Source organism: Poecilia formosa, unplaced genomic scaffold, assembly GCF_000485575.1.
Source record: "Poecilia formosa unplaced genomic scaffold, Poecilia_formosa-5.1.2 Scaffold14, whole genome shotgun sequence".
Lineage (NCBI taxonomy): Eukaryota > Metazoa > Chordata > Actinopteri > Cyprinodontiformes > Poeciliidae > Poecilia > Poecilia formosa.
The window spans coordinates 3,392,146-3,408,807 of record NW_006799953.1 but is presented as its reverse complement, the minus strand read 5'-3'; the positions used below and the strand labels follow the sequence as shown (position 1 = coordinate 3,408,807).

Here is a 16,662-nt window from a genome sequence, read left to right as displayed (position 1 = left end):
CAAACTAATTAATATGCATTGTCCTTAATCATATCATTATAGCTCTGACTACATTTTTAAGACTATTGCTCTATGGAAGGTGAACTTCAATGGAACTAAATTAGCTCCATACAATTGAGTCCTGACGCAGCCTCGTGGGGTTCAATTCCCAACCTTTGGACCTGCATGTCTTTCCCTCTTCTTATTCCCTGGTCACTATATATGAAGTTCACTAGAGTCACAAAAAAATCTGTAAAAAAAAAAAATCCAGTCATCTCTCCATCAACTGATTTCATTCCCTGTCCTTGCTGAATAAAGGCATCCCAACAGCATGATAGTACCACCGTGTTTCATGGAGTTGATAGTGTTTTCAGGGTTGGGCTGCACGACATTCGAAAAAAAAAAGCACTGCGATTTTTTTTTTCTAATATTGCAATATTGTTATATGAGAAAATTTAGAACTTTTCAACAGAAGATTTAAATAGCAACTTAAGTCTGTTATTGTGCTGACGATTGACATGATGCCACCCGTCAATGATTCTAGGGGGTTTGTCAGTAACTGACCAATCGACCATAAACATTTCTGGGTTTCGTCACTGCTGATGAAGGAGGAAATTATGGTCCAACGTCGTCAGTGGGGAACATGCAAATGTGTGGTAACTGCTAGTAAATATCCCATTGTTTGTCATAAGGACACTTATTGATAGTCAAATCAAAGATCAATAGGTGAATGTAATCATACCTGATTTTATGTGTGTAAATTCTAATGGTACCTCTATGACAGCATGAAAACATGTGCTGCAGTAACTGTGGTATTTACATCTAAGCATTTTTTCTGAAGGCATGTTTTCACAAGCCACTGTTATTCAAGTCATTACTCACTCATTTTATATGTGCAAAAAATGCGTCCGACACATCTTTCACACTCACATCCAATGAGACTTATTCTGGCTGTGAAAGACATGGGCTTTACCACTGATTTGACCATTGTTTCCCGCAAATAACTTTACAGACCTGATGTAGGACTGTGCTTCAGTGTTGGCTGATAAAGCAAAAATGACTCAAAAAATGTATCGGGTAATGCATTGAGTTCCACTACGTCTGTCATTATAACACGGTTTGTTTGTCTGAGGTTTGCTTTACTTCTACCCAGCAGCGGAGCCATTCTAATGTCAGTTCAGGATTATGTGTAGTAACATTTGTGTGAGCATTCGTAACTTGGATGGAATGGGCTGGCAAAAAATGTTGCCCATTGACAACTGGAGATTGGCACCAGTTGTCAATAAACCTTTCACTGATTAAACACATGTAGGAGTTGAACGGAGAGAAGAACGCTCTGTAAGATGTTCACACCTCTGCATTGTTCATAAGTTAGCCCTGCTATCATCTTCTTGACACTTTATCCCTGTCACATTTAGTGTGTTTATCAGTCTTAACGACGCTGTTGTTTTATGTTCTCTACACAAGAAAATGTTCCGAATTTTTTTTTTCAATAAAACTTTAGAAAACAATGCTTTAATTTTTTCTACCACCTTACTATTATTGGTGCACTGCTATTTAAATTTTACAAACTCGAAGGTTTGCTTGCAGCTAAATCATAGTTTTAAACATGATATAGCTATACCATCAGAGCTGAAATTGTAACAATACGCTCAGCTTGCTGAATTATTAAAAGATCTCCCACCCAAAGTGATGAAATGCAGCAAAGATTGAGCAGTGGTTTTAGGACAGATAAATTAAAGAAAGCTCTTTGAGGCACAAAATCAATGTTCAGCTCTGTTCACGTGTCCCTGAGCAAGATACTGAATCTCAGCCGCTGACCCAAAGGTCTCACCTTCAACTGCCTTATTCATCACAATAGCCAACAAAAAGAAATTTCCCATGGGGATCAATAAAGTCTGGTATCCGTACATACAGTAGTGTAATTATGGATCTTTTCATGTAGATGACCTATAATGAGCTGTCAGCCCTGCCCTCTGCACAGTGTACACGGAGATAAGCTGGCTCTGCCTTCTAATAACCTTGAGGAGGTACAAAAAAAAATGAAAAGAAAAAAGCTTAGTAAAATATTAAGAATGAATGAGCAAACAGAGTATGGCGGAGAGGAAGAAATGTTTACGGTCTAAGACGCTATTTTAAAATGAGAAACAAAAATATCACATAAATGCAGTTCTCATTAATTCTAGTATAAGGAGTCTTCCAGTTTTCCATGTGAAATGTGACTCGTGATCCTGTTTTATTATTCACAGTTGGAGAAGCCTTTTGAATAGGCCTGTCTTCCCTGACTGTTGAGGGTTCCACCACAGGGAATTTCTTATCTGGCCAGGCAGCATGTTTTTGAAACAATGCTGAAGATAAAACCCAAATAACAACACTTTTGTCAGTTTAGCAGCTAAAAGTCTGTCATTAGTTCTGGGACTTTCCACACAGGAGTCGTCTGTAGCTCTGAAACAAAGGTGCACAGCCAAATGGTAATTCCTCGCCGCATCGGAGTGTCATAGAAAATGGAAATATGACGCCGTGTGAGAAAGACTATTACACCCGTCTTTGCACCGTAGTTCTGTCCCATGCCATTTTGTGATGCATTTATGATTACATTACTGTTGTCAGATGGGAGGCAGGTTCTTTATATGTCTCCCCTAGAAAAAAAATAAATAAAAAATGCACGCTCTCATCCAGCTGCACAGACACAAAGAAGTGAGGGAGGCTATAAATTGATGTTGAACGCGAGCTCCAAGGAACAACAAGCTCTAAAGCCCATTGCGAGGTGTATGAAAATCACTGTGGATTTAACACATGAAGAGCAACCTCTGTTTTACGCTCAAAATAAAAAAGCACTGGAGGCTCTGCTTTCACGGTGGGATTGTGAATTATTCAGTATTCTTATCATAGTTATTACTGCCGTACCATGACGGGAGTCGAGTTAAACATGTTTGGGAAGGTACTGTTGGTGTGACATTTTATCATATTTTACAAAGGGTTGCACATATGAAATCAAGACATGTTTGTGGCAAAGTAAACACCGCGCCCTCATACAGTTGCAACTTTTGCCCCTTTTCATGTCTCTTATGTTCCAGTCAAATAACTCAATATGTTTTTGTTGTATATTATGTGATACATGAATACAAATAAAAACATTGTAAGTGTGGTGAGCATTTGCACACAGCTCCACTCGGGCAACACTTTGTAGAACGACTTTCTGCTGGTGTTTTGGGGGTATGCCTCCACCGACTTTCCTCATGTAGACAAAATGAAATGCCTGCTAAAGTTCAGTCAAATTTGAAGGAACATATATGAATAGCAAGTTTCTAACCTTACAACAAATTCCAGATTCTTACTCATTAATTTGGATCACTCTAACCAGTGCTATGTTCACTCTGGGAGCATGTTTAAAGTCCTAGCTCTTTCAATCCAAGGGTGTCCTACATTTAGCTCTATCCAACTTCCCATCACCTCTGACCAGCTTCCATGTCTTTGCTTAATGTATCTGCACAGCACAATACTGCCACCACCATGTTTTACAATAGGGGTGGTGTGTACATGGTGGTGTAGTGTTGGTTTCTCTGCAGGTCCTTCAGAGATATCATGGTGTGACTGCTTTACTAAAAAATATCTTCTTTCCCAGTCAATTAGTTTAGGTCCAGTTTAGGAGGGTCATGTCCTGGTTTTACAAAATTCATATTTTCAGATGATGGACTGAAGATCTCTCAGTGAGATCTCAAAATTTTGGGATATTGGTGTATAACCTATCTGTACTTCACGTTTCTCTGCATCTTTACCCCTGTCCTCTCTGCTGTGCTCCATGGTCTCTATGATGCCTTTACAGATCAAAGGTAGACTTTTGTAGCCGATTGGTTGTGCTAGATTGTATCAGAGTATAAAGGGCTCACCATAAATGCCCTCTATCCTTGTCAGATTTTATTTTGTAAAAAATAATTCGAAACCGTACAAAATTTCTCTTCCACTTAGCAATTCTGCTCTCCAATCAGCACTGCAATGTGTGGCTCTAATCTAATCCAACAAGTTCAAAGGGTATGAATGCTTTTCCAGGCCACTGTATGTGAGTTCATGATTTCAGTCTCTGGATCTGTGTACAAGACAGACTGGAAGAGAAATCTTTATAGATTTTTAAATAAAGCTGTGCTCCGCTTTAATCCGAGCTGCCCCCACAGCCGGATGAAAGTGCCTAAAATGTTTATTCCTCTTTAAGCAACTTCAGTCTGACAGCCATGCTGGTTGGGGCAGCTGAGCGTTTACTACTGAATAATAAAAAAAAGAATAGCAGACAGGCTTCTTTTGCTTCTTTATATAAAACTGTGCAAACCTTCCCCCCCACCCCTTGAAAGTGATGCAGAGCGTACAGTTCCATCACCATTACTTGGACACATTTATGAAGGTGACAGCGTCTGACAATGTTTTGATTAATTGGGGGACAACGCATTTCAAGGAAGACATCTTTTGTGTCCTGCATCCCCAGAGCTCTTCGTCATTTACATAACATTTAGGGAAAAGGAAAGATTTTCTCCGAGCCTGTCGGTGTATTAGTGCGAGCCTGTATTCAGCGGTGAAATGTGAAGCGCTTCTGAATTGAGAGAGGGGCTCGGGGAAGAAAATCTTTGTTGCTAACCGACTCGTTGCATAAAAACTGGAGGATTTGTGGGAACTGGGGGAAGAAGCGTACTTCGTAGTGTGTGGAAGCTAAAGAGACGAGGGGGGCAAAAGAGAAACGACATTATGAGAGGCATTCCGTTTCCGACCTGGTGATCTTTACCTGACCTTGTCAAGGAAAACAAAAGTTCCTAAAATTCTCTGCAGGACTTTTTTTATCTGAATGAAATCAGAAAAAAAAATACATGAACCTCTCGAGAGAAAATGATGTCTAACATTCTTTAAAATGAAATCTGAAGCTGAACTGGGATCTTGCATGTCAACGGAACCACATGTTCTCGGAGTGTACTCCTGTGTGAAATGATCTGCTGCAGCTCAGAAGAAACCGCTTCTGTCTCGTTGAACCGTTTTGTCATGAGGATCACTCGGACACTTGAGACCATTTTCGGAATTTGTGAATGATTTCATATTGCTTACTTTAGGCTGAGTGATTTTTCTCTCGAGCAGGTAAAAGTCAGAAGCCCTCAAGGTGCACCTGCGGTAAAGACTGCAGATGTGAACAAGCTGTCTCCCTCTAGTGTCCCTTCCCTTTATGCTTCTCCTTTTTTCTTCCAACCTAATGCACCTCCCAAGTTGCAGGGAGAGAGTCCAACCAGAAACATGCATAATTGCACAGGCCCTATTTCGGGAATTAGCCACCTACCTAGCCGTGGACCGTACCCTGCTCTATCATCTCACCGGGAATCATTTAACATTTTTTCTTCTTCTTTTTTTGCACTTTTCAGTCTGCTTTGACCAACTGGGGATTAAACACGGATGAATTTGGCAAATAACATTTCTGTTCTCCTCATCGATTGATGCGTTTCCTCGAGGGCGGTTGTGTTTCAAACCTGTCGACTGATCATGATTTGGCAGGATTACCAGGATTGTGTGTCTTTCTTTCTTAGCACACGGAGAAACGGTTTCAAATGAGATCAGTAGGAAGGATCTTCTTCTGATTAATGGTTTCCCTTCCCATTATGCCTTCTGTAACCACACAGATGAGTTAATTAAACTGCGCCAGAGGCTACACACAGGTAGATGGACTACTGTGATATTCAGACATCCACATTATTACACATTTCATATGAGGGAAAAAGAAACGGCGATACTGAGATTTGAGATACCCCTGTCCTGGAGGCTCCTCTGTACTTGCTAATTGTGCACGGAGATTTCAGAAAATATTCAACACCAGTTAAGTGCTCAAAATGCACCTCAAGGTAGCATGAATTAGCCCGTGGTGCCCCGAAGGGCCCCGGATCATTGCTTACAGTACCACAAAGAAACCTGGCAGTCTTTTGAGGTGCGCCCGCGAACGGAAGATCTAACATAAGTTTTCCCAAATTGCCGAGAAAATGGCTGTTTCAACACCGAGAGGGAAATCTGCATCTCCGACCTCGATGGCTCCCAAATCGCACGCGCGGCTCTTTCTTGGGCCAATCAAGCTTCGGCACAAGTGGATGATGATGACGACATCGTTTACCTGCTCCACTGGGCTGAGAGATAAGCTCGTGCCCCTGCAGCTTCCTGGAACGTTCTGGCTGCTGCTCGCACGACTCCAGAGAGAGAGGCGTGCGTGGCAGATGATGACGAACGAAGGAGCCGTCCTGTCACCTGTACAGCTCAAATATGCAAATCTCTTTCTTTTCTTTTCTTTTTTTTCTAAAGCAGACCAGTCAGAGAAGTTGACTTGATTATTTTTTTTTCTTTTCTTTTCTTCAAAAGGGAGGATTATTTCGTAAGTTTCCCCAAATATGTGTTCAACTGCATTTATTATTTTTCCAAGTGGGCACTTCAGAACCCGGACACTCTCAAGCCTAAAGCCCTCAGTCTGACTTTCTGTTTATAGGAGCGAATATGCTCCGGCCGAGACGTTTTTAAACATCTCACCGAGGCTAAGAATGGTAAGCAAGCCTCTCAGGGCAACCGGCTAAAGTGGTGCTCTCTGTCTCCTGCCTCATTCCCTGTTTTTAACCAGTCCCCCCCACCCCCTCTCCTTTGTTTCATTTTTGCTCTCTCCTTTTCCCTAACTAGCTGCCACGATACATTCTCTCAGTTGCCAACCACTTCCCATTCTGCAACCACTGACCTTAACACTGACCTTCCCTTGTCTGTGCCATTGAGATGAGAGGGAGAGATACCACAACCTCACCCTCCCACCACTCACCCACCCACCCACACCACCACCACGCTGCAGGGTTGAATTTTGCCTGTCTCATCAGTCTTTCCTGCAGCTGGAGAATGGTTTGTTGTTGTTTTTTTCTGTCAGATTCCAGCACTTTTCTTTTCTTTCTTTTTTTTTTTTTTTTTTTTGCTTTTTGGCTGATCAGTGGCCAGACAGAAAAACACGACTCTTGGCTCAAAGCGATATCGAGCTTTGGCATATAGACCAAGGCTGTCAATACAGATTAGGTTGATCAGATAAAGTTTATCTGCAGCGTTTGAGCGTCCTTTGGTTGGGTACCAGCTTAATTCCGGGGCCACAATTGATAATGTGACCCGAGGATCAAAGCGGATCGAAATTCGGGCCATTGTTTTAGCCAGGAGCGGACCGCAGTGGCCTTGTCAAAGGTAAGTCACTTTGTGTATCATTATGCATGTAGCACAATAGCTCTGGTCTGTGATAACAGGAATTACAAGAGGTGCGCCATGGCTCTGCAGGTTCATGGCAGATTAGTGAAAACTTTCATAATTTGTCTCATCTACAAATAATCTTTCATGTGAGCTGCTAGACTTTTTTTTTTAAAGTTATTTAAGGAGCATTTAAAACTAAACCAAGTTTATCTTAAATTTTATTGTAGAAAAACAGAAGAATCTTGAAACTACTCTTTTGCAATTTTCCATTGCCTACTTGGCTACTTCGTACTAGCTTTTTTTTTTCTTCTCTCTTTTAGACTTTTTTTTTTTTAGAAATATTTCTCATGTTGAATATAACAAGCCTGCACGTTTCCAAAAGAAAACTATCAAAGATTTTAATGAATGCTCTTTACCTCTAGAATGTTTTTAAGCCCATAATTACCTCCGTATGCAACTGACCTAACTTTGAGAGTTTTGGTTAGTTAGCTGTGGAAGGTTGTTTGTGCTTTCAGACTCGAAAACCTCCATCTGACTTAGTGTATGTTTGACTTCAACCTTCAATGCTAAACAGTGTCAGTCACCACAAGAGGGCACTTGGAGCATGTGTATGCAGCAGCAGCAGCAGGAGCTCTAATTACATATCTTTGCCCTGTTTTACTGTTGTGTTTTCACTGGTGCACAGATTGGAAGCTAATCCAGGTTCACTGAGTCCACAGTGGCCTCTCTCACACACAGTAAGGACAACGTGCATTCTTCAGATTGCAGAAGGACGAGTCGAGTTGCTGGAGTTTTTCTTTTTTCTAGAGTCTTTAGTCTTGTTTCTCTTGTATTACATCTCAGAGAAGATGTACAGTTGCAGGGGAGCAACAAACTCTGCAGAGGAGACAGCTTTGCATCTTACAAAAACAGCAGAGAATCGACCTGTCTGCAACAAAGATGTTCAACGCTTAAAACGCCCCGTGCCCTCGCACAATGACTGCATGTGTTATTGGAGTAATGCGTGCCTTTTTTAAAAGCCTGTCCGTACACTACAGTCGGAGAAAAAGTGAGGGGGGTGGAAATTAAATGCTCAAGAACACAAGAGGGCAGTACAAAGAAGTACACCGAGAGTGAGTCTTATTGGATGTGGCTGGAAGTGAGAGGGAAACACACTGAAAACAAGCTCGGGTGGTGAGATGAAGAGGGGAGGCATGGCAGCAGTAAATGATGCTCGCCCTCTACACCTTGTCAGTTATTAGGAGAAGCCAGAGGAGAAAGCTGACATTACTTTGTGCTGTCTACAGAGAAAATAATTGGCTTGCAGGCCAGCTTGCTGGCACCTAAAGCATTTCGAAGTGATGTTGCAAAGTTGCACACCAGAAAAAAAAAAAAAAAAAAAAAGGGCAGGCGAGAAAAAAAACAATAAAATAAAAAAAATACATGTGTATTATGTGCCACGCAAAAGTTTGGGTACTGTCGAGTTCTGCTTCTGCTGATTTCTAAATGTAATGAAAAAAATGACATGCCCTTTAACTGGCATGCAGCTACGCCAAGTAAGAAATATCACTTTATTATTATTATTATTATTATTTGCGCAAATTTGGAGTAAGAAGAGGAAAAAAAACAGCAAATGCAAAAGTTTGGATCCCTCACCCCCCAAAAAAAGTTTGGGCTTAAAGAATTTGTAGAGTTCAGACCTTACTGTGATTTTCAGGGCTGCAGCTGGTTGACATTCATTTAATGTGGGCATTTTTTTGCAAGGCCATTAAAAACTTTCCAATGTGAATGTGTTTTCCCCAAGTTTTTATCTATCTACTTCTGCTGCTGTAAAAACAAAAATAAAAGTAAAATTCAAATCAAGTCGCTCTTTTTTCATATTTACTGAAAAGGGTGGGTTTTTGCAGCTTGCTCGATTGAGAGGTCCTCTGCACTCTCAACAAAATGTTTAGTGTCAGAAGCAAAGTCGGCCCAATTCATAAGTAACCAGAGTTGCTGTTTGGTCCCTTAATGCCAAAAGCAAATAACCTCCCACAAAAATTCATATCTCAAAGGGTAAACCCACAAATGCTCATATTTTTCATAAAAGCTTTTTGTAAATTTGCTCTGAAACTTAAAGAATATTTTTCAAGAATTCAAAATTATTTTGCCATCAAATGAACAGACAGCATTCTAAAATGACAATCATTTAAAGATGCTAAATACAGTTGTTCTTCAGCTAATGCACTTATTTATTCTTGTCTGTGCTGAAGTCTCATTTTCATTTCACACTAACTAATGGCAATAAATTTCTGTAATTTTTAAGAATAGCTAATTAAGCTTCATTTGTCCTCCTGTGTTCTTTGAGTCTGTCCTGGAAAGTCAGACATCAGACATGACTGCCAGACTAAATAAGTAACTCAGTAAGTTGGCTAGAGATTTTATTTCCTGCTTTTGTTTTTTCTTTTCTTTTTTTTTTTCTCAGTAAACAATGTGGAGAAAAAAATTATTTTATGGTCAGGAAAATTCCAATCTGGGATCTGGTCATTTTAATTGCTTATAGTAATTAAAAAAAAACAAAAAACAAAACAAAAACAAAAAAAAAACAAGGGGAAACAGATGTGTTTAAAAACACAGCACACAGAGCAATCAAGCTGGAACCATTTAAAAGAGATGTTGGGGTTAGAGGTGGTGACTGGTGGGTGTGGTCTTTACAGGAACTGGGCCACAAGTCAGATTCTGCTCAGGGCCCATTTAATTTGGGACTGGCTCATAAAGGAACATCTAAGTAAATTTAATGGACTGAGAAAGCAAACGGCGTTACAGAGATTTTAACAAAAAAGGAAGGAAACAGAATGGAGAGATATAAAGAAAGAAATACCTCTGCAACAGGCACAAGGCGGATTGACTTGGACTCGAGCTGCAGTCTTACTCACAGGAGACATTTCACCGGCTGAAGTGGGGGAGAAAAAAAAAAGACCAGCAAACACCAAAAGCCAGGATCTATATCTACAATTCCCACAATTGTTGCCCGTCTAGAGGTGTGAGCTGAAGATGTCACAATGACCTGTCTTTCACATCGTTAAAAAAATTTCTTCAACAAGGCTCCGCTATTGGTGACCCAGCGACATGATGGGAGGAAGCTAAGAGAATAAAAACCACGACACACTCGGCTTTTTTTAAAAGCTTAGACCAATTAGTTCCCTATTCTTTTTTTCTGGAGTTTATCTTATTTGTACAGAATAACAGACGTGGCATTTTTTTTCCTAAACTGTATAAAAAAAGAAAGATTTCTTTTTGTTCCACTATTGAACTGTAGTAAACATATAACACTTTTGAACATGTTCTGTAATTTCTATCACTTATTTCCCAGAAGTATTCATAGAAATCAATGTTTTTCAGGCTTGATTCGAGATCTGCAACTAGACAGGAAATAAATATAGCAATATCAAACATGATAAGTGATTAACAGGTTTTCCATTTCATTCTTTGACCGGTCACCTGCTCTTCAGACTCACCTCTTTCTCTGCCCTCCAGGAGGATCTCCCCCTCCCCCTTCCACTGTAAAAGGTGCTTTACTTTTGATATTTTGCCACATTTCTTCAGTTTAGGGTGTGGGCACCTCTTCTTGCTGACACATTTAAAACAAAAATAATAATAATTCAAATAGACACTAAAGCTGCTGTTCTGAGAAGTTTTCAGGTTTTGGTAGCTATAAAGCAAGTCTCAACTTAGTGCTTTATGCTGCTTGATAAGAATTCTCCAATAAAATTAACTTTAAAACATGTTATGACTACTGCTATTATGGTTCACAGAAAATACTGCAGGGTATAGACACCCCTAGCGATTGGCAATAAATTGACTGCAGGCATGAAATCCTGAAGAGAAATAATATCCATTCAAGATGAGTTACTTTAAAATGACGCATCGGGTTTTTGCTTATTTTTGTACACGATATATGTCATTCTCATCGTTTGACAACGCAAATAAGTGGAATTTTAAATGTGTTGCAGATATACTGAAGAGCCACTGCAGCTGCTGAGTCAAAAGCAAAACAATAACTTCAAGTTAGATCTCTTCTCTCAGACTTCCTTTATTGCGCATTTTAAAAGTCTTGCAGCGTTCTAAAAAGAAAAAAAAAAGAAAAAGAAAACTACACTATTTAGACAGCAGTTATGGACAAAATCCAACAACAATCAGAGAGTGTTGATTGCTTTAAGCGTACGTTTTATTAGAGATTGCAGAACCTTGAAGAAGTTACCAAAACAAACTTCTAAATTCTCTGGCACCGGTTCCGCTGTACGGTGATGCATGCCTTATTATTTTGGCAACTTATGCGTCTCTATGCAAATAACACTACATTGTAAAAAGACAAAAAAAAAAAGAAAGAAAAAAGCTGCAGAGTGGTGCATCACAGCTGTTTAATGCAATCAGGAGGATTTGAATATCTTAGCATTCTACAGTTAAAAAAAAAAAAAAGCTGACAAACTCTACGCTTTATCGCTCTGCAGTGAAGCACCAGGAAGTTTGCATTCCCCAAACGTTCGGTCGCCATGCAGATGATTTTCACCAGCGTCAGTGAATCATGAAGGACACTTAAGTCTAAGATGTGATCAAAATACGCAAGAGGCGCTCTGCACTCCCTGTTCATTAGATATATTGTCCATTTGTTTACCCTCCGTTGGACAGAGTCTCTGTTGCTTCCTGTTGAGCTCGTGTCGTTACAAATGTATACATCCTGTCCAGGGAGATTTTGGCTCCTACACAGAATGCTCAAAATGAGTTAGCAGAATCACAGGAAACAGGGATTGGGGACGTCCACACAATCACTGCATTTGTTCAAAAGCTAAGAAAAAAAAAAGTGGGTTTCAGAAAGCAAAATAAAACTTGCAATTCAAAAAAAAGAAGAGTGAGAAAATAAAAATGACACTCAACATCTATTGAGGACATCAGGCAGCGTTGGCAGAAAGTCAAAGAAGGCTTTTCAGCTCCACAACAAGCTGTTTGCTGAATGTATAGTGCCATCATGTGCTCAGCTTCATTCATTACATTCATTGTTCTGTTTTTCCTCGCAAATGTTCAAGAGTCTTTTAAAAGAAGCAGCATTACAAATGTTGCGCCATTTTTTTAATTTTAATTTAAAAAAATGCTTTTGTGTTGATGTAAAAGCTGAAGAGTGTCAAGAAAAGAGCGTTCGAGAGAGGGAAGGAAAAACAAAGAATGGGGAGGGATCATCAGAGGAGATCAGGGCTTCTTCTGTGTAAAATTGCAAAGGCCGAGAAGCATTCATTACAGACGGAGCTAATGAGGCTGAAAAGCCGATGCAGATTGGCCGCGAAATCTCGGCCCTCTCACATTAATTTTCTGGTGATCCTCCGCTTGGGTTTAAAAACACTCCCATCAATACAGTTACTCCAGACACAAACAAAGAAAGACAAAAAAGTAAAAAAAAAAAACCCACCTCCAAACTATTACAAGTTTCACAGACCCCACATTGACCTTCAGAGATTTGTGGACGATTAATCTAAACTGTAAATTGCTTGTTGGAAGAATTTCAACAATTTTTAAGATAGTTCCTTAAACGAGACTCTGAGGGCGAACGATGGGTTGCAACTGTCGGCCTCTCGTGAGCGAACCATTTCAAACATGTCGGTGGCGTCGTAAGGATGGTCCGTTGCTGTAAAGGCACAGTTCCCTGTTGACAAGACATGCTTTGGATGAGCAAATGTGACCGCATGCAGCGTCCTGCATAATTATTCACACGTCTTTAAACGGTTCACATTTTCTCACGTTCTAACGTTGGTGCGGCTTTCAAGATGGAAGCTCTTCGTTTTTGTGAAGAGGAAGGAAAAAATACCAGATTTTAACAGTGAACACATGCAAATCTGATCAGGTTTTTGCTTGTGAAAACGTCTCGAGACCATGCATCCTTCTTTCTCTCTACCTTTCAACCATATAAAATCCTAATGAAATGCACCGAAGTTTTGCAGTTGTAACATAGCAGAGAAGAGTTTTATAAGCCGCTGCACCTTGGTGTTTGTTTGAATCATTGTGTGCCAGTTTCCAAAATAATACCACACACACACACGCACACACGTTGTGGTTTCATGAAGGATGGTGTCAAATGTTGAGGCAATGACATAAAGAGATAAACACCTCATTTTCACATTTTAAAAAAATCCATTTTGCTGGCATTAGTGTGAACCTTATGTAATCCAAAAAAAGTGGTTAAAGACATATTTTCTATTTTCTTTTCTTTTGTTTTTTTACCATCTAAACTTTCTCTGAAGACATGGCTTCTGTGGGTGCAACAACTGTTCCAGTATCATCTCTCTTGTGCTTTAGTATTTATTTATTTATTTTTTGCTTTAAATTCACATTTTGCCTCAAACTCTTCACACCATCCGTCAGACGACTTGAGGCAAAACGAGAGGGAAAAGCCACAAGTTGTGAAGGAAACCAAACCAGGAGAAGGTTGGGCTGCTGTTTCTGATGCCTCCGGAAGGCGACTGATTCTGTCTCCTGACGCTTCTGGTGCGGAGAGTGGCTGTCCTCTTTGTTTGGGTGGAGGAGGCCTCGGTTATAAAGAATCGATCGGTGGCCAGCTCCACGCCGTTTCCTTTAGATGTGTCGGTAATGAGACTTTTGTCAGAGAAATGGGATGAGTCTGCGGTGTGGAGCGGGGCCGAGGATGAAGCTTCCTTTGTGCCTGAGATGAGATGATCTATGTCCTCTCGGCTGCCGGTTCCAGCCAGGTGATTAATCGTTACGGTGGAAATGCTGATGGCTGTTTCCGTGAAGGCATCGTGCCCCATGTTTAGAGACTCTCTGCGGGTTTGGGGCGTGCTTTGCTGAGCGGAGACGGACCAGTACCACGGCGTGACGCCGTCTTCGGGCAACGCCGAGGTCAGATCCGAGGCACCGACTGCCAGAGGAGGCAGAACAAAGGAGCCAAAGTGCAAACCTCCGGTCCTGCTGGAGTGCGTCGCTCCACACACAGGCTGGGTGTAGCAGGGGCAGCCGAGGACAAGCGCAGAGGTGCTCTGAGTCCAAGACAGCAAGTAGTCGACCTCGTGAAGGTGGCAAGCCCAAGGGTTGCTGCCCAGAGTGACGACTCTGAGTGAGACCATCTTGTCCAAAGCTCCAAAGGGCAGTGAGGAGAAGCGGTTAGAGTGCAGGTAGAAGTGGGTTAACTTTGGGAGTCGGTCAAGAGAGCCCGGCAGCACCTTCAGAAGCATGTTGTGGGACAGATCGACGGTCTCCAGGTGCGCAGGCAGGTTGGTGGGCAAAGTGTAGAAGTGATTCTTGCTGAGGTTGAGCATGCGCAGCTCAGGCATTGTGTTATTGATGAAGACGGCCCTCTCTACCTTGTTGCCCGAGAGGTCGAGGGTCTTCAGGTTCCAGTGGTAGACCGTGTCGTTCTTGTCCAGCAGCTGGATGCGGTTGGACGCGGCGCGGAGCTCCCAGAGGGAGCGAGGCAGGCCTCTGGGAAGGCGGCTCAGCCTGTTGTGGGACAAATCCAGGACGCGGAGGTGGGTGTACGAGGCGAGCCTGTCGTCCAGATGGAGGAGCTGGTTGTGGGACAGGTTGAGGGAGAGGATGTTGTGCTGCAAGCCGTCGGGGAGCTCTCTCAGGCTCCTCCGGAAACAGTCCACCTCTCTGTGGCTGCGGCTGCAGGAGCACACGGAGGGGCACACGGCCAGGACGCGGAGCCCGAGCCACAGCACGAGCACCAGCTCCAGGAGGGCCTCATTAAGAAACGGCTTCAACATCACGGGCCTGCTGGGGGTTACAAAAAAAAAGCAAAGAAAAGAAAAAATGAGAAATTTGTCGGCGTATAAGAAAGCTGAATGAGCAAAAACACACCGAACTACCTCTCATGTATGCAGCATAATGCCTGCAGTGTGTCCCCCCTTTTTTTATACAAGCGAATAACACCAGAGCTGAACTGTAGTGAGCATTTTTCAACTACATTGAAGAATACCATCCATCAGAAAGGAGGACAAATCCCTGCAGTCATTTTCCCTGGCATCAGTTTGTGTTCACTCATCAGTGGTTGTCAGTGGAGTCAGTCCCATGCTCTCAGAGGAGGAAAACTAGTCCAATAGATGGGTTTTGGTAACGACTCCACAGAGGACTCATGCATGAGTTGGTCCAAAGGCAGGCAAAGACACAGCCGACAAGATACTGCAGTGTTTTGGGTTTTTTTTTTCTTCTTTCTCTCGCCCAGGGTGTGGCTAAATGTGTGTGCTAGAAGAAGAGCCTTCAAATATGTTTAGAAACTCACCTTCTCATCTTATCATTCCAGTCACTTTTTCTCTGCTCCTTTTTGCCGCTCAGCACCTCTTCTGTCTCCTCTCTGCTGCTTTCAAGCTCGGGACCAGCTGGTGCTCTGCTGAAGGTGAATTTTTTTTTCTTCTCCCCCCCCTCCTCCCTTCTCTCTCCTATGTATGTCTATCTTAGTATTTGACCCCTGCTCACTTGTCCAGTGCAGGTGTTCTGCCATACACTCGCGTGCAGTTCAGTCCCTCTTCTTCCTCCCTGTGCAAGCTGAGAGTTTACTACTGCATCTTATGGATCTTTAAGGGTTTGGCTCGATCAGGCACTGCAGGCTCTGGATTTACTGTGTGCAGTGGAAGTGAGAGGGGAGGGGTGGCGTGTTAGCAGGGAGAAGTATTGGGAAGGAGAAATGGAGCGCATAATGGAGGGGCTCTCTGCATACACGGATCCCCACTAGGGAAACTCCTTAGTCCCTTTTAAATCTCTCGGCTTTAAAGATCCACTCCCGTGTTCCAAAGAACAACTGCTGTTCAGTTTGGTTTAACTGGCTGTTTGTACTTAAAATAAAGACTGTTATCAGTTATCTGCTCAATATAAATCATCCCTCTCTAAAGAACAACCCCCCCCCTCCCTGTACAAGTCGATGAAGTGCTGTAATTGGCTGTAAATGTAGAGGCTGCCACAAAAAGCTTCAAGATTTATTACAGAGGACTCTCCTCCTCTGCAGCATCCCACCTGTCATCAGCAATACAGCCAACTCTCCATCTTGCACTGCACTGCTGCACTTCTGCCTCCCGGTCACCCCAGGCTCGGCTACAACGCCTCGCCAAAGTTTTCACACCCCTTTAACTTTTTGTTTTGTTTTTATTAGTATTTTTGTTTTGTTTTACATCTCCTCATTTTTCAGTCAAAACCCTCTGTGTGTGTTTTGGTGTGATTTTATGTGACAGGCACGCAGTAGGGCGTAATTGTGAAGTGGGAGGAAAACAAAATGGATTTTCGGTCTTTACAGAAACAAAATCAGAAAGTTGTGGCGCGCGTCTGTGTTCAGGCAACTCGAGTAAACAATCTGATGATTTACCTTTCGCTGTGATCACAGCTGGAAGGGATTTTTTTTTTTTTTTTTGGGACAATATCCATATCTGAAAAATGAACGTTGTGCTCGTTATTCTGTCACACTATAGCTCAAGCTTGGTCACACTGGATGAAGAGTGCCTGTAAACA

At 41.9% G+C, this 16,662-nt stretch overlaps 1 protein-coding gene across 2 annotated transcripts; it reads right to left on the bottom strand.

Moving 5' to 3' along the window:
* Positions 1 to 11,364: 11,364 nt before the first annotated feature.
* Positions 11,365 to 16,336, bottom strand: LOC103133941 (oligodendrocyte-myelin glycoprotein-like). 2 transcript variants are annotated; one of them, XM_007545935.2, is made up of 2 exons: positions 15,446 to 16,336; positions 11,365 to 14,940 (listed from the first exon to the last, which is right to left on the bottom strand). In XM_007545935.2, exons 1-2 carry the CDS (start codon positions 15,451 to 15,453, stop codon positions 13,566 to 13,568), a joined length of 1,383 nt encoding a protein of 460 aa, XP_007545997.1. In that variant the 5' UTR covers positions 15,454 to 16,336; the 3' UTR covers positions 11,365 to 13,565. The 2 variants fall into 2 exon arrangements, with proteins under 2 accessions (XP_007545997.1, XP_007545998.1); XM_007545936.2 differs by having other exon boundaries at positions 11,365 to 14,937.
* Between the last annotated feature and the right edge of the window lie 326 nt (positions 16,337 to 16,662).